This window comes from Neomonachus schauinslandi, chromosome 14 (assembly GCF_002201575.2).
Source record: "Neomonachus schauinslandi chromosome 14, ASM220157v2, whole genome shotgun sequence".
NCBI lineage: Eukaryota > Metazoa > Chordata > Mammalia > Carnivora > Phocidae > Neomonachus > Neomonachus schauinslandi.
The window spans coordinates 61,825,133-61,843,874 of record NC_058416.1 but is presented as its reverse complement, the minus strand read 5'-3'; the positions used below and the strand labels follow the sequence as shown (position 1 = coordinate 61,843,874).

The 18,742-nt window shown below is 37.6% G+C and overlaps 1 protein-coding gene across 3 annotated transcripts in view; it reads right to left on the bottom strand.

The window, feature by feature from the left end:
• The window catches only part of PTPN2 (protein tyrosine phosphatase non-receptor type 2), an 85,875-nt gene that overhangs the window by 21,394 nt on the left and 45,739 nt on the right, over positions 1-18,742 (bottom strand). For 2 of the 3 annotated variants that reach the window (XM_021683017.2, XM_021683016.2), the window contains exons 3-5: positions 16,965-17,065; positions 12,056-12,154; positions 7,194-7,331 (exon numbers count right to left, since the gene is read on the bottom strand). In XM_021683017.2, the coding sequence (XP_021538692.1) occupies positions 7,194-7,331; positions 12,056-12,154; positions 16,965-17,065 (338 nt within the window). The remainder of the gene's footprint in view (positions 1-7,193; positions 7,332-12,055; positions 12,155-16,964; positions 17,066-18,742) is intronic. The other variant, XM_021683018.2, reaches the window with a different exon arrangement.

Here is an 18,742-nt window from a genome sequence, read left to right as displayed (position 1 = left end):
GGGAAAAGTTAGTTCTAATTTCTTTTCTTTGAAAACACTACTTCAGGAAGAATATGTGTTTTGTGTTAATGCTTTTAATCCTTATGGACTTCTGTACCATGATTTTTTATTTGGTTTTTGATAATCACACAAGTTTGGAGTTCTTCAGGAGAATATGGAATTTATTTAATAATAGCTAACATTTCTAAAACATTATTTTGCAGGCCTGTCCTAAGCTTTTTATGTATTAACCCATACAACAATCCTAATAAAACTCCTTTTCCAGATAACAGAGGCCAAAGGTTAAGTAATTTACCCAAGGCGACACTTTGAGACACTAGCAGAGCCTGAATTTGAAGCAGCAGTCTGGGCTCTTAACCACCGACCTACACCATACATGTTGCCAATATTTTAATTCATACATCATGATGAGTGTTCCTTTTGTTTTTCTTATTTATTTATTTTATAAATATTTTTATTTATTTTTTGACAGCGAGACAGGGAACACGAGCAGGGGCAGTGGGAGAGGGAGAAAAAGGCCCGCCCCTGCTGAGCAGGGAGCCTGATGCGGGGCTCGATCCCAGGACCCTGGGACCACCACCTGAACCGAAGGCAGACGCTAAAGGACTGAGCCACCCAGGCGCCCTTTTTTTTCCTATTTAAAAAAAAATCCTACCAGTATAATTTTACATTCTTTAATGGTTTCCTTTTTAAGAATGCCCAACATTTTTAGATATAATTTTTCTCATCAGATGAGTTATCTTGTAGATTCTGCTACACAGGCTCAGAGGAGCAACTCAAGAATTAATTTAAAGACACAATCTTTACATTGTTAATTGAAATTGCTCTTCTAATTGCTGCTTTTCCCCGTGGTAATAATTTCCAATCCTAAAACTGTTTATATGACTTTGCTGATGTGCTAAAATGGTTTACCAATATGCTAAATGCTTCCTGTCTCTTAAAGCCTGCCTGGCATTCACTGTCACTTCCTGGATATTCCTGATGAGCTTTATTTCTACTAACTCATTATGAAAATGTTCCTAAGCTTTTGCCAGCTGCCTTTTGCCCCAAGAAGCACTTTGGTGCCTTCTAGTCTTCATTTTTGTAAACCGAAGCAGTAACCCTCTAACGTATCTCTGCACAATTTCTCAGTTTCATTGTAGGATGTTTTTGGAGGGAGAAGCCATACAAGCAACATTAGAAAAAAAAAACAAAAACAAAAGCAAAACACCATGAAAATTTTAATGGTTAAAAGCTAAAGATTATTATTACAGCATCCTGCTTTCAGTACAAGTTTTCAAAATTAACTTTCCTTTTTTAAAAATAAACTTTCCCCTTTTTTTAGCAAAAATTAAGACTCCTAAGTCCCAGACTTGTTATATGAGGTATAACACTGATAAAATACAGTGCAGAAATTCTTTTAAAAATTTCAAATTACCTACTTTTAGTGACTAATTTTCTTTTCTTTTTTTTTTGTTAAAGATTTTATTTATTTGACAGAGAGATAGAGAGAGAGAGCACAAGTAGGCAGAGAGGCAGGCAGAGGGAGAGGGAGAAGCAGACTCCACCGAGCAGGGAGCCCGACGTGGGGCTCGATCCCAGGACCCTGGGATCATGACCTGAGCCGAAGGCAGCCGCTTAACCGACTGAGCCACCCAGGTGCCCCAGTGACTAATTTTCTTAAAATTCGCTTTCATAATTCCAAATACACTCTGATCCATAGATTCTCAATATACTGAAGGTACTTGAAAATATAAAACTATTCCTAAATTTCAAAACATTTCCTTTCAAAATTATAGCTTACTGTATGTAAAAAAAGGGGGGGGGGGTTAAATTTACTGTATTTAAAAAGGCACTGAAAACATTCCAAATTTAGTTTCTTCTTACAAAACCATAAATGGACAGGTAACAACACAATATCAGCACAGGAATGGGTTAAAGTGGCTGTTCCTGCCATAGCCCAGGGGCATGGAGAACTCAAAAGTCACACCTTCCTTTAAATAGGGTCTAAGATTCCAGTGGGAGTGTTTACTCCCTTTTCCCCCCTGACAACTGCCGTGCTGTGGTCATTTGCCACCATGCAGTGCTGACCTCGCGTAGCAGGGCCAGGCTTTGCCATGTAAGCCTAAACCAGGTCCCGTGTGGACCTGCTGGAGCTCCCAAGTCTGGGAGGGGTGGTGCCAGAACCTGGCTCACCTGCAAGCTGTGCTCTGCAGGGTATGGCCCAGTCTTCCCCTAACGTTGTATACTCACTTATGCTCATTTACTGCATCACCTCCTGGTTTAAACCTAGAGTTAACCCACAATCCTGAGCAACTGCTTGCTTTTTTTTCGCTTGTATGATTTTGGCTCAAGACTAGAAGTCTCTTGATTTTTTTCAAATTCAGGTCACACTGTCTGGGATACTCAAAGCCAGTTCCCAGAAATGTTCACAACTGTTTGTATAATGCAGTCTTCCCCACTAATAGATTTTTGAGAATCAGTCTTTTTCTTCCCCTAACAGGACCAGACTAAAGAACTTCTTAAGAAGTTAACTTTCATTAATGTGTCCCTACTGAAACAAGATTCAAAATCACAGCTCACAAAAGAATCATACAATTCCCAACAGACCACTTCATGAAGCAATAAGATCCGTATGTTTAAGACTGAGAAAGAAAAGAAATGTTTATATGCTTGACTGGACCTCTTCTCCCTCTTTTTCGTGCTGGAAAAAACATGAGGGAAAAAAGGATTGCCAAAGGCTAGAGAGCTAAAACAAAATTCATCTTTATTCCAAACAAGCTCTACATGTAGACTTTACAATTTTTGACAAACTCCTTATTTCAAAACTGGTGGAAGCCCCCTCTCCTTCTCCCAGGTCATCAAGTCACATCAGTCCTCCCAGTTGGCCTCTCCATCCCCTCTCACTGCTGACCTCACACCCCATGCACACCTGGTTGCATCTGTAATTACATGGCTGTCCCTGACAAATCTTCTTTGTAAAACACTGCATTATGTATACCACACTCTGCACAAAATGTCAGTGGTTCACTCTTCTTTTTAAGGCAAAATCTTATTTACATATTTTGAAGGAGAATTCTACCCTTGAATAAGGATATCTAATTCATTATATATGGAGGCCAGGAAGATAAGCGAGGAACTGAGTAGGTACAAGACCATGGGCAACAGTCAGGCTTATGGCAATTTAAGTGTATGCCACCTAAAGCCATTCAAATTCAAGTTAACTTATTTTATACAGATAGATAAGATTATAAATTTTCTAATTATTACAAAGAAATCTATGCAGCTCTTTGGTCCTAGGCCCAATTATTTTCACACTTCGGGCATTTACAGAAGTACCAAGATTGTATTTCCAAGACTTTCATCATAAGCCCAATTTTGTCATCTGTAAATGGTTAAAAACAGTACTTACTATAAGGCTATTGTGAGGAATAAATGAAACAGTGAATGTAAAGTGCCTAACCTATGCCTGCATATGGCAAATACTTACAGATACCTTTTCTGAAACAATTATATACTAATTGACTCTATTGTAGCCCCTAGTAAGCTCCAATCAATTGTAAACTTCTTCACATTTTCAACTGCTTCACTTAGTATTTCCTCTACACGAAGAAGTAGCAGAGTTTGTGAACCCTATCTCCTAAATACAAACTTATATGAGATCTGTAGCTCACCGTAAGTGCCTTAGTTCAGTCCCTCATCAATTTTTGCCAGGATCATTATATGGTCTGTGTTAAATATTTAGTTACTGTAATTCATTTTGAAAGATGAACAGACCTCACCAGATCAGGAGAGGAGAGTGACAGAAACAGGTAGGCATGGGGCTTGCATTCTAAGCAGAGAGAAAGCAATACACAGAGGTGTGGGCCTCCAAGAATCAACCTATTTGAGAAGTGTAGGACTGTTAGCAAGAACAAACCCTGAGTGCCTAGACAAGAAGGACGGACCAGTCCGGGCTGGGTCCTGGACTTCTGCATTAGCCACAGAAAGATTTTTTAGAGCAAGGTGGAAGGATTATGCTTTTATTTTAGAATAACCACTCACTCGGTGCAATGGCAGAAGGAAGCACAAAGGTAACAGGTAAGGACTCTACCCATGGGGAGCCAAAAACCTTGTTATGGGAGTCAAAGTACATACATACACAAGTACTAAATAAGCCAGTAAAACGGAAAACTTAAATTATGGAGAGAAGTGTAAGATTACAGCTATTAGGAATGAATGCGTCATAGATGAATTAAGAAAGACCAAAGTAAGAAATGGGTCACAAGGTGGTCCTGAAGGATGTGCAGGATATAAACAGGCAGAGAAGAGAGGATGACACTCCAGGTGGGATAAACTGTTTAAACTATTTTGAATCAAATCCCAGCTAAGCATGGTAATAATTAGGCACTCATCCTGTTTTGGGCAAATCTACAGGGACAGAGAAATAGAAGGCAGCCAGCATTACAATAGTATTCCTGGAACTTGATAAACATAAAGCTGGCCAACAATATTATGGAAAATAGTGAAGGGCAACTAAAAAGAAAATCCTGAAAGACAAATAAGCACTCTAGATGACCTTATGTTTTAAAAGCCCTACAAAACCTTCCCCTTAGCTTAAGCCACGGGGCTGCTTTAAAAGCAGAGATGGAATCTCTTCATTCATGGGCAAAAGTTCAAACTCTTAGCTCTACTGAAGATACTGGAAAGGGCAGCTGGTGTGCAGCTTTACTGCTCCCTTAGACCAGAGGTCTGTAAAAGAGCAGGGCCCACACAAACCACAGCTTAGGCCCTAGACCTGTTACTACAGACAAGTCAGACTCCTTTAGCAGCAAACTGGTTCTCTGCAGCTCAGCGTGAGGTTGGTGACCACTCCTTACCTGCAGCATCACCTTTCTCACTCCTTTGGTATTTCTTTCTCCCTCAACTTGTTCTTTCTGCAGTCCTTCCCAATTCATTGATATGACAAAGGAAACAGACGCACACAACTAAAGCTACTAATTGGGAATCCTGCATGGAGTCTTAGGCCTGTTACAGCATTAATTCACTTGATCCTTACAGCAACCCTCTGAGGTACGTGTGTCCTTATCCTCATTCTGTAGATGAGTAACTGAGGCACAGAGGGTAAATAGTGGGACCAGTCACACAACCGGGAGGTGTACAGTTGGGATTTAAACTCAGGCAATCTGGATCCAGAGTGTAAATACTTAACCAAATACAATTCTGCTTCTCATGCTGAAATGCTACTTTGTTCTTCTAACATTCCTAGTTCTTACTAAAGATTGTAAGGTAGAATGTAAACATATTGTTGCTATTAATTATGGTGTACTCTGAACCCAGGCCAATAAGAAATCACACAGTTGCTAGCAACTGAAACAGTGGTTGGACAGTTCTCGCATGCTTCAACTCAGAAAGATGCTTTCGAACCAAGAATCTTCCTTTACTAGGACAATTAGCACTTTTTTCAAAAGACTTATTAGCCCCATGTCATTCCAAGTCAGGAGATCGGGATTTGAGTTCTGGCCTGTCACTTATTAGCTGAGTAATCTATTTACAGGAAAAAATCGTATAACCTTAATGGATTTTCGGTTTTTAAAAAATATAGGAAATATTGAAATATTAAGAATATTTATCACATTATAGGAAGACTGTGGGTCAAATTATATGTAAAAGTGCTTTACAAAATGATAAAATACAAAATGCATTTTATTTTATTATTAAGGTATAATTAACTCTTAATTAGGTAGGATAGGTTTCAGAAACAGGGAAAAACACTTATGCCCTTCTCCATTCCTATTAGTTTTTAGGCCAGAAGCAGATGAGGTACCTGGGATAAATACCAAGAGAAGATGATGCAAAGAATCATGAGAAGTTTACAGAAAAGCAGTTCTGTTTCTGGCAAGAAGTACTGCACAATCTAGGATCAAACAGTTGTTGATGTATCTCAGGGCAGCTTAAGACATATGTAAATGGAATAGTTGGTGCAAAAAACTACAAATAAGGGAAATTTATAAATAAATCTAAGTCTTGTATTTCCCAACCTTGAGACTTCTCAGATAACCTAAGAGATCACATAAAAACTTAATTACGGATGTCATGCGAAGCTGGGCCTGGGCCCTCAACAGTACGCACCTGTGCTTACAGTAGGCAGCAAAAAACAGGCGTTTCAAGAGATCAACCTTAAAATGTATTTCTTCGTATCTAAAAGTGTGTGTGTGTGTGTGTGTATGCACTTTATATATCTCTTCTCTATAAAACTTATTTGGTCAATGATCCCATGTTAATAATTTCTTTCAGTTAATGGTTAACTAAAACAGTATCTCACTATACAGACTAGATACATTCCTGCAATCATTTTTTGGCCAACAAATATTTTCCTATTTTCTAGTTTTCCTAGCTCCTAAGAGCATCCCAGAATCACTCTCATTTCATATTTTCCAGTTATCCTGATTACAACACAAAGAAGGCAAAACAGGTAGGTGGTGAAAAGGGGAGAAATGTCTTGACCCCCAACTTGAAAATAGCAGGTTCACAAATCCACCATGTACATGTATCTCAACCAAGAAATAAGGAAAATTCTTGTATTTCTGGAAAAGATCCATATGAATGTTCTTGGGACCATATGCTAAATTTATTTCACCATTTTCCCCAATTCAGTAAGGACAAATTTCTCTGTGGTGAATCATCTGAATTAACATTCCAGTAAGTTATTTTCTTGACTGGCCTGCCACTCTCAGAAGCACCAAGTGCTGCCATGTTGACTGGGCACGTATTCTACATCAGCTGCTCTGCGCACACATCTTCATTTGATCTCCACGTCAGCCCTGAAAGGGCGCTATCACAATCTCTGCTTTCCAGACGAGGAAAGGATGAGGGACGTTGAGGAACAGGTCCCAGGGATATTTCTACTAAACAACAGAGCTGGGATTTGAATTCAGGTTAGCCTGATTATAAAGCTCTCTCTCTCTTCATCCCCAAGTAATCTTAATAAATTATCTTCAATCCTCATATCTCAACCTGAACTTTAAAATCCTTAGTTTCTAGGTTTTCTCAAGAGTCCTCAGAGAGCTACCGCATGTAGGAAACACAATGTAAACACCATGCTTATGACTATATACTATTATAGATACTATCGAAATGTATATGCAGCCCCAAACTTCAAATCTAATGACATAAAATAATTCTGAAAATCAGCAATATATAAAGTCCAATCTTTTAGGCATGAAAAGTCTTACATTGATATTTTCTAACTGCAGTAGATGTACTGTATAATATGACTTCACATCTTCTGACAAAAACTTCACACTGAATCCTGTTTCTTTAAACAGCATCTCTCGATCATCTTTTGTTGGCCAGTACTGTGCACATTTAACCTAAATTTAAGAATATGTAGATATTAGTTCCTAGACATTATGAAACCCTAAAAAGCTGGGAAAGGAAGACAAACCACACACATACACATGCTATATTTTTTTCAAGTACCCAAATCTATGAACAATTGCACTATATCTGATGCTCAATGTATTTTAGTAAGATTGACATTTTATAAAAGGTTTGTAAAATGTTCCTATAACTTATAGTAAAAAAAAAAAAGCCATAAACAGATATGTTCATAAAAGTGAATTTGTCATTTCTAAAGCATGATAACCTATATTTTAACATCATACTGGCATTCACTTTACATTTCCAAAATTATCAACCTCTTGTAAGAATCTTTTCTTCAAACAGTATTGAAAAGGCTTCATTTTACAAGAATTTCCTACAAATACCCATGAATCTGCTACCAAATACTATTTATCTAGAAATAACATTGTATATTCACTTACTAAAATTAAGTCAGGGAAATAAATCAGAAGATAAGCAAGCCCCCTCTGGGGTGCCTGGGTGGCTCAGTCAATTATGCATCTGACTTCGTCAATCAGAGAAAGACAAGCATCATATGATCTCACTGATATGAGGAATTTGAGAAACAAGACAGAGGATCATAGAGGAAGGAGGGAAAAATGAAACAAGATGAAACCAGAGAGGGAGAAAAACCATGAGACTCTTAATCTCACAAAAAAAACTTGAGGGCTGCTGCAGTGGAGGGGGGTGGGAGGGATGGGGTGGCTGGGTGATGGACATTGGGGAGGGTATGTGCTATGGTGGGCGCTGTGAACTGTGTAAGACTGATGAATCACAGACCTGTACCCCTGAAACAAATAATGCATTATATATTAATTAACAAAATTTAATTAGGAGGAAAAAAAAAAAGCATCTGACTTTGGCTTGGGTCATGATCTCAGGGTCCTGGGATCGAGCCCCGTGTTGGGCTCCCCACTCAGCGGATTTTCGGTTTTTAAAAAATATAGGAAATACTGAAATATTAAGAATATTTACTCTATCACATTACCCAGGACTGTGCCTGGGGAGCCTGCTTATCTCTCTCCCTATGCCCCTCCCCCTGCTTATGTGCGCACGCACTCTCTAATAAACAACATCTTTAAAAAAAGAAGAAAAGCCCTCTTTATCTAGAGTTGGTACATTTTGGCAGAACTACTAATATGGAATTCCTATTTGTGACAATAAAAGGATCTTCCCAAAAGCCAAATTATGAGACCAACAGACTGTGGCAAGGTGAGATAAAGAGCCACTTCATTACGAAAAAAAACACTACAAAAATATCCTTATAAAATATGGTCATTTCTCTTCCAAATCACAAACAGCTACAAATCACAAACAGTAACAACACCTCCAAACAAATAATTACTATGAGCTGATACTTCCAAAGGTGCTAAAAGACACTTTAAATATGATACAGTAAGTGAAAGAGCATAAAGGAGAATGAGAACAACTCAGAAATGAGGTGACAGGAGACAGAAAAAAATTAGGAATCAAAGAACACACCATTTCAGAAATGAAGACTAAACTAAAAGGAACAGAGGCATGAATAAACACAGCAGATAATAAAAGAAATGGAGTGACAACAGGATTTAAGAGAAAGTGACAAATATAAAAATAAGCGAAGAAAATCTAACGTGAATAGGATCCAAAGAACACTAAAGCAAGCAAACAGTAAATATTAACAAGTTTAATCAATACATTCTTCTTTAAAAAATCATAAATTGAAAGAGCATACTACGCATCTAGAAAAACTGACCCAGAATGACCAACACTAAGACATATTTTGGTAAAATTAATGGGATTTGAAGGAAAAAAAGCCTTGGGTAACCTAGATAAAAAGAACACATGACTTGCAAAGGAAATAAAATCAGATGTCCAACTGACTTTGTCAGTAATCTCTAAAGCCAAAGGGAAGGGAAATGGAGTAATGTATTTAAGTTGCTCAAAGAAAAGCAAATGTGAGCCAAGATTTTATATCCTGTCAAAGTGACTTTTAAGCATTAAGACAGCAGATTAAACTCTCATTAAGAAATCAGGAACTAAAATGCCCATGAGTCCCTTCCTTAGGATGCACTACAGAATGAGATATCTACAGAACAACTGGACAGACATCATCAATAAGACCGACAATGTAAATTAAATATATATTTACACGCAGAACTAAGATTTTACAAGGGATATAAGAGAAAGACTGTAGTTATGTTATATACTCTGACAATGTAGGTAAAGTACAACTTAAAAACAGAAAGAGAGGGAAAAACATAAAAAATTTAAAACTTTTTCAGTAATTATTTTGGTGATGGAGTTGATACTCTTATTATGAGTCATTCTGGTGTATAACATGGGACAAAGTAAATGAGTCATTGTAAGATATTCTTTATCCATTGTGTCTTTGAAAAGCAGGATTCATGGTATGGAAAAAGGAGGCAACAGATATAAGGTAGAATGCATTAAGCCAACCCCCTCAGTTCTAAATTTAAATTGGAAGTATCAGTATGAATCCTTGAAATGTGTTAGCTAACACAAACACATTTTTTCCTTAGCTCTGTTCACCAAAAAGCTCTAAAAACAATGATCAACCCAGCATCAGTAAATATCCCTAATTTTTTTTTTTAAAGATTTGATGTATTTGTCAGAGAGAGAGAGAGAACATGCACAAGCAGGGAGAGTGGCAGGCAGAGGGAGAAGCAGGCTCCCCACCGAGCAAGGAGCCCAATGCAGGACTCAATCCCAGGACCCTGGGATCATGACCTGAGCCAAAGGCAGACGCTTAACCAACTGAGCCACTCAGGCGTCCCAACATCCCTATTTTTATTGTCATGTTGAAATATCACTGCCCAATAAAAGAAACCAAGGTTCCTAGAGAAATGACTGATTCTATGAAGAAGAGGTTAAGTAGTCATTCCAGATAGTAAGAAAATTATTAAAGACTCTTTGGTTTTATCTCTTAGATTTCTGACTCAGAGCCCAACTTGAAGAGATTCCTGCTAGCCAACAGAGGAATAATTCAACTACTAAGACGGATAATAACTGCAATGGAGTGAAGTACATCAAAGATGTTTAAATCTATGAATTCAGGGGAGTCTGGGTGGCTCAGTCGTTAAGCGTCTGCCATCAGCTCAGGTCATGATCCCAGGGTCCTGGGATCGAGCCCCGCATCAGGCTCCCTGCTCAGTGGGAAGCCTGCTTCTCCCCCTCTCCCACTCCCTGCTTATGTTCCCTCTCTTGCTGTCTCTCTATATTAATTAATAAATAAAATCTTAAAAAAAAAAATCTATGAGTTCATAATAATTGATCCCCTCCTGCCCCTGCCCCCACACCAAAAAAACCTAACTGGTCACCTGTTGAAGACACTAGGGAATTAACTATTTTGTAAACTCCTTTTCCTATATAAAAGTGGTCAACTAACTAGAAGGGAAGTTTCTTTTCTTTTCTTTTTTTTTTTTTTAAGATTTACTTATTAGAGAGAGAAAGAGGGGAGGGGAGGCAGAGGGAAACTTAAGCAGAAACTTAAGCAGACTCCATGCTGAGTGCAGAGCCCAACGTGGGGCTTGATCTCACGACCCTGAGATCACGACATAAGCCTAAACCAAGAGTCAGGCACTCCGAAAGTTTCTTTCCATAGAAGTATTCCAACAAAAATTTAAGAAGAAATGGTAAAATTGGAGTATCACTATTTTGTAACCTGTAACTAATTAAGGAACTAAGCACTGACCAGCAATGGCTGCTAATGCCGCAAAAAGAAAGATAATCAGACATTATGGGCTTCTTCGTAAACAAAACAGTATCACTCATGAAGTAATCTTCCCCAAAATAATTAAACCTGAATCTTTTTAAGCATCTAGATCCAACCACCATAAATATGATTTCTAATTTCTAGTGACAGTCTTATCTTATTAATATACTAATTATGCTCCAAGAGGAGAGATGAAACTTATAAATCATCTACTTTGCAATGCTGTTCAAATTGTTCAAACAATGTCATCATCACTTAATTTTTAAGTCACACTGGAAGCCATGAAAAAGCCACTGTAAATAACTATGCCAATATTGCTGGACATTCTGGTATGTGAATGCCACTCAGGATTAGAAAGAGAGTAGAATAATTTGCAGCACCATCGAAAGCCACCAAATATGAATTTATAAAAAAGAATCAGGAATCTGAAGAAGATCTTAGGCTGGAAGAGACCTTACTGACAATACTTTCCAATTTGCTTCTCTGACAGAAAAGGATCTAAAGCTACAAAAGTTAAAAGACTTAACTAATTAGCACTGTGTTTAGACTGTACCTCAAATTTAATATATTTATACATTCCCAAACTTATTGTCTCGCGACCTAAGAGCCAATAAAAATTCATACAGGTTAACGAAAACCTGTCACTTTAATCCTTTCTAAACTTCTCAAGATTTTGATAATAATTATAAAAATTCTAATAAAGCCTAGGGATTCCAAAGATCTATGTCACCACTGGTCAATATTTGTTTCATTACATTTACATCTTAGAAGGTAGTGGTGTACAACTATTACTTAAATACTTAAGGCAAGAAAGGAAAAGGATATACTACTTCTGGTCAGAAATACCCTGACTACTAGCCTTTAGCAATTCAAGGCCAAAACCAGTAAATGAATGACTATCCCAAAAGAAGTATGAAAACATTTATAAGCTAACGATACAGGCAGTACACTAAGTTGTAAATATTAAGTATTACTCACCGATTCCTTCTCCACAACTCGGTTTAGCATGACAACTGCTTTGGTTTTTTGCTGCCAAACCATGAGCCAGAAATGGCAACCTGTATTAGGAAGCGGGCCCTGTAAGAACAGAGAAGAAAAAGGAGGTAAGAGAAAGGAGATGGAACAAGGTTCAAGGAAAATTCCCTCAAGTATGCTTCCGGTTTAAGAACAATGTATTGAATCATAATAAGTAAATCATGACTTTAAATCCACTTGAGTTAAAAAAATAGGTCTGTACTAGTTGCTTATAAATGATCAAAACCGACTTTTATTGACTTAGGCAGAAAAGGAATCTTCCAGGCTATCAGATGACTTTCAGAGTTGAGGGCTGGAAAGCCAGGCTTCAGTGGGAACCAATGTAAAGGCAAGATTCTGCTCAAAGGAGTCAGCCTGGCACAGTGCTCCTGACGCTGGTACTACTCTCACCTTGCTTTGCTGGCATCGCCAGTGCTAAGGTGGCTACAGCCATCATGCATAACCTTTAAACAAACCGGAGTCAAAACCATGGGCAGGGATAACTGACTGGTCATGTTCTAGCTGCAAAGGAAATCTCTGTCCCTTTCAGCTTCCACAGCAGGAAGAGAGGCCCTGCCTGCAGTCATACAAAAGAGGAAATCGGTGCCATCACTGACCAACCAACCACCCCAAGTTAACTAGAACAAGATTTCCAGAAAAAGCGGAAATTTCAAAGTGTCTGAACCACTAAGAAGCTGTTAATCTACAAAAACCACAGCATGTGCGACCTCAACAGAGGACTTAAAAGGGGCAATCGTTCATATTACAGTACTGCCATGGGGGAAAAAAAATCAAATCCAGTTATCTTCACATTTTGCTTGGCGGTAGCACAGGGCAGAAGAAAGGGCAAATAGGAGATGAAAAGGCCATGGTCAAATTATAACTAATGTTAAAGGTGAAAATGAATGAGGCTCTGCTGCAGCTAACGCAAGTCAGCAAGCATTTTCCTCACAGGACAGAGGGAGAGGCAGCTTTAGGGGCTGGAGGCCAGGTCTCCTGGAACTTCAGCTTCCCATGTCAAACAAGGTGATTCACATGGTTTGAGGCTGAAAGCATCTTTTGGGCAATTGTATTCCCTGGTTTGTAGCAGATGTTCTATTAATATTATTTAAATTAATAAACTCTAAGCTTCTAAGTTATAAAAAGGCCAGAAATCTACTTAGAATCCTAAGTAATGACAACCAAATGTTTGAAGATACTGTTCTACTCACTTAATGTATATTATCTATTACTTGATCTACTTCTAAAACAAAACAAAGTGAGAAAATCCCCAGTAAAATGAAAGCCTTTTCTTTCATCTGAAAAAATCGATCTATCAATTCACCAGAAGTCACTCAGTGTGTATACATATGGAAACACAAAACACATTCTGTCAGTGGTTCTAAGGTGGTTGGTGGGGAGGGTATCTCTCAGCTCTTCCACCTACAAGCAACATTAACAAATTTTTTTTCCCCCGAAATGGAGATTTATAGCAAGGACTGATATATTTTTTAAAAAATTCAGAGGACAAAGGTGACAAAAAGAAGCAACAAAGGACAATTAGAACAGCTAAGGTTTATAAACATTCAGCATCTCTAGTTTTCTCTGTCCTGTAAAATATTCTCAGCCTTCAAAGAGTTTACTAAGAGGCAAGGAGAAGTCCTTGTCCTACTAACTGAAACATCTCAAGTGCCACAACAGTAAGAGGTGAACCACCAGATCTTCGAGAGTAGAAAGGATGTTACAGCACAGCCTTAAAAATGAGGAGGGCACTGATACAGGAAGGCGTTGTAGAAGGATAGGGAGCCAGTCAGGGCCCATTCCAAGCATAAGACAAGGCACGTGCAAGTATAGGGTACATCTGGGAGGGAAAAAGAAATCAATGAGGGCAAAGTAGAGGTAAGTATGCAGTAGGAAATCACACTGTATAGAGTGTGGAGGGTCTTGAATACAGGAAATAGTCACCGAACTTTTTAAGAAGTAAAGCGATATCATCAGATTTGTGTTACAAAAATAATTCTGAAGGCATTGCTAAAGATGGATTAGGAAGGGAGGGACTGGTAGCAAGGAAACAAAAAGCAACTGCATTAGGATTCGGTAGATGATGAGCATAGCTTTAACCCAGGTGAGAAAAACAGGAAGGGAGCTGGCTTGGTTTAAAAAAAAAAAAAAAAAAAGTTAGATGTAGAAAATACAGAATTTGCAATGTAAATGAGTCATCTGGGTAAAAATATCCAGTTAAGACCTGGAAAATATAGGGGGAAAATTCAGGAAAGAATAAAAAGCTAAAGACAGCCTTCTGAGTCCTCTAGCTCTAAATGCAGGGAGCTCTGTCAGGACACACAGAGCAGTCCAATAGGGACAGGACACTTAAACACAATTAATAGGCAATTTCTTTATCATTATGGGATTTACAAAATTTTATGAGAGGATTATTACTTCTATTACTACTACTAATAAAAAGCAGTAACAAATGCCACAACGAATAATCCATGGAGGGCTTACCACAGTACCAGGAACTGTAAGAGTTTCACTCAGCACTGTTTCACAGATAATATAGGTATACATCTATAATATAAATATATATATATAGGCTTGGGGAGTTAGGTAGCTTGTCCAAGGTCACACAGCAATCTTATGGTTGTAGAGCTGAATGATTAAGAGCATGACCCATGGAGCCAATGGGCTTCAAATTCTGGCTTCAACTCACTTGTTGTATGGGCTTGGTAAAGTTTAATGTACCTGGTCTTTAGCTAATTCCTCATGCATTAAACCAGGGTGATGACAGTGTTTACCAGAGAGTTATCCTGAGCCTTAAATTATACAAAACACATAAAGTACAGAATAAGGTTACAAAACTTCTAGCTGTTATTAATTTTATTTCCTACTATGATGTAAAGTTCATAACAACAGGGTTTTGCTTAATGTCTATTTAATTTTTAAAAAAATTTTAAGAAGGGGGAGGGGCAGTTGGAGAGGGAAAGAGAGAGAATCTCAAGCAGATTCCACACCCAGCATGGAGCCCGACGTGGAGCTGGAACTTACAACCCTGAGATCATGACCTGAGCTAAAATCAAGAGTAGGATGCTTAACCGACTGAGCTACTCAGGTGCCCCACTGTCTGTTTTATTTAAACAACGCCTACCACAGAGTAGGTACTCAATAAATCTTTGTCAGATGAATGAATACCCAATGAAGTAGTTGGACCAGGATTTGGGCACAGATGCTGTGAATCCAGTGTCTACATTCTCTTAAGATATAAAGGTTGAACATATGGTTCCAGAGAGTTGAAGTCTCTAGTATAGACTGAAAAAGGGGGAATAACTCCTAAACCAGAACCCTGAGAAGTACCTACAAAATTTAGGATTATAAACAAGACTGGGAAAAAAGAAGAGAGCGAGGAAGAAAGGAGTGTGATAAGGGATCTAGGGTAATTATTTTCTCTATTTTTGAACATTATAGTTTTTTCAGATAAAAAGTAAATTAAAATTCTAAAAATGAGTTTATTAAAGATGTCCTGAGGGCAACCCTGTTGGGACCCCTCTCACTCGAGAGCTTTTTCTGTATCCTCACTTAATAAACTTCTATCGCTTTACTCACACACACACAAAAATAAATAAATAATTCATGAATACTCATAAGAAAAGCTCCAAATATTACAAAAAGGCAGAAAACAACAAATTAAAGTCTAATTATTCCTAATTCTTAGAAATAACCAATATTAATGGTATATGTGTAATTTATTTAGCCAGTCCCTCACAGATTATTTCTGTCCTATTATTTCTGGTCCTGTGCTATTAAAATTAAGTTGCAACAAACACCCTCACATATATCTTTATGTCTGTACATATTTAACCACTGAGTAACTTTTAAATCTCTGCTATTTTCACTGGTGAAAAGTGATAACTGAACACTGGTTTAAAATTATATTCCCCAATGACTAGAAAAATTGAATATCTTTTCATAGGTGTATTGTATACCTTTATATTTTTCTTTAACTGTGAATTTATGTTCCTTGCCAGTTTTTTTTTTTACATAGTTTCTCTTTTTCTTTTTTTAACATAGCAGCTACTTTAAGTAAAATGAAGTAATTATTTTTCATTTCCTGTCAATTAGAAATAGTCTAATAGAAGATCTTTTTACTATATGAAACTGTTGTCTCTTTCAATAACAGGTTATTCTGATCCAAATTTTTAAAAAGCTCAAATATTATGAACATATAGCTTATCTTTTGAATTTCAAAATCATTAACTGGGGGATATAACAGCACTGCTCATTAAGCCTCTGTCATTTGATAAAGGGCAGCTGGTGTGGATAAACCAAAATAATTTCTATTATCAAAGAATGAAAGAATAGTGCTGGGATATGGGTGTGGCCAATGTGCCAAAAAGCAGTCAGTCAGAATGCCACAAGGAACCCTCATGCTTTCTGGCCTCCCAGCCAGTATTCTGGGCACCTGGCCTTACCACCCTCACTCTGAACAAAGGCCAGACATCACTGAAGCATGTTCATTTCCTCTGAAAATACATGCCAGAGAAGGGGGTCGAGAAGGGCCTTCAAAGGGCCTCTGGTCATGATACAGATTATGTGAAGAGAACTTAACGAAGCATTAACAAACATTTTGTATCAATGTAAAGGATGATAATTTGCCTTAAAAGAACTGGTATAAGCCATTTGTTAAAAAATTTTCCTTTTTAAAAATAACTTTAATTTCATATTCACATACAAACCTGCAAAACACTGAAATGTCTACATTTGAGTACATACAAACAGAAAAAACTGAAATGGCATTTCATTTCCAAAAGAAGTAAAGACATCCTTTTAGCTGTGTTTCAAAGCAGACCAACCACAATAACTGCACTGCAAAGCATCTGCTTGACATCACATCACTTGCCTGTGTTAAGATGTAACTCCTTTGCGCCTCTTCTATATCAACTAAACTGGCATTTATATAATCATTTTCAGCATTTTGCAGCTTAACACGACTGTGATCATCTGAAACAGAGAAGGATAAACCATAATTGTCATTTCAAACTTCTCATTTCTTTTTTTACTTTAATATTAATGTTCTAGGTATTTATAAAATGATAGAAGAAACAAAACAAAGAAAAATAAATTACCACCACAGAGAGTTGAGTCAAGTCCTGAATTATTCCCTTTTGCAAAGGAAGTATAAAAATGAAATCTTGTTGTTTGTTACTGTAGTATTGCAAATGCTTTTGTTTGTAGTAGGCTAGCTACCGTAACTAGAAAAATTGACCAAAGAGTAAAATATAGTAAAAGGAATAAGGCACCTACCGTCCTAAAAGTAAAAGGATCCTTTAGAATCTTGGTGCCTAAGAACTGATAGGTCTATCTACAAAAAACCATGGTAACTACAGTTCATTTTCTTCATTCCTCAACTGACCTGCATTCAACTATATTTAAATAATTTTCAGTACTTAATTATATTTAAATTAAGCTAAAAATTTTTAAATACAGATGGAATACACTAATTCTTTTTCTTTCTTTTTTTTTAAAATATATTTTTAAGATTTTATTTATTTATTTGAGAGAGAGAGAGAGAGAGAACACGAGAGGGGGGAGGGTCAGAGGGAGAAGCAGACTCCCCGCTGAGCAGGGAGCCCGATGTGGGACTCGAGCCTGGCACTCCAGGATCATGACCTGAGCCAAAGGAAGTCGCTTAAGCAACTGAGCCACCCAGGAGCCCTCTTTTTTTTTTTTTTAAGTAGGCTCCAACTCACAAACCCAAGATTAAGAGTCGCATGCTCTGACTGAACCAGCAGGCACCCTGGAATGTTCTAATTCTTTACAAGACAACTAAAGATGCTTCATTACTTAGATTGTGTTACAACAATATAAATATATCTAGTTTAAATATATTTCTTGTTTTTAAAAGTAAAAATATCACCATATGCAACAACATGGATGACCTACAGGGTATTATACCAATTGAAATAAGTCAGGCAAAAACAAACAACGACCATATGACTTCACTTATATGTGGAATCTAAAAGAACAAAACAAACAAAAAAACAGAAACAGACTCATAAACACAGAGAACAAAACCAATGGTTGTCAGAGAGGAGGGTGGGGAGATGAGCAAAATAGGTGAAGGGTATTAAGAGTTACAAACTTCCGGTTGTAAGTCAGTCCCCTGGATGGAAAGTACAGCATAGGGAATATAGTCGATAATATATATTTTTTAAAGACTGTATTTATTTATTTGACACAGAGTGACACAGCGAGAGAGAGGGAACATACGCAGGGGGAGTGGGAGAGGGAGAAGCAGGCTTCCCGCTGAGCACGGAGCCCAATGTGGGGCTTGATCCCAGGACCCTGGGATCATGACCTGAGCCGAAGGCAGACGCTTAACCACTGAGCCACCCAGGCGCCCCTATAGTCAATAATATCGTAATAACTTTCTATGGTAACAGACGGTAATTACACTTATTGGGGTAATAAGCATTTCAGAATGTATATAAATGTTGAATCATTATACTGTACACCTGAAACTAATATAATACTGTATGTCCACTATACATCAATTATAAAAACAGGCCTCAAAAATTAAGAAAATGTCATGAATCCTACTAAGAAAAACCAAAATACAACCAAAGCATTAAGATATGTAGAGTACCTATAAATCAATAAGAAATGACAGAGACCCTG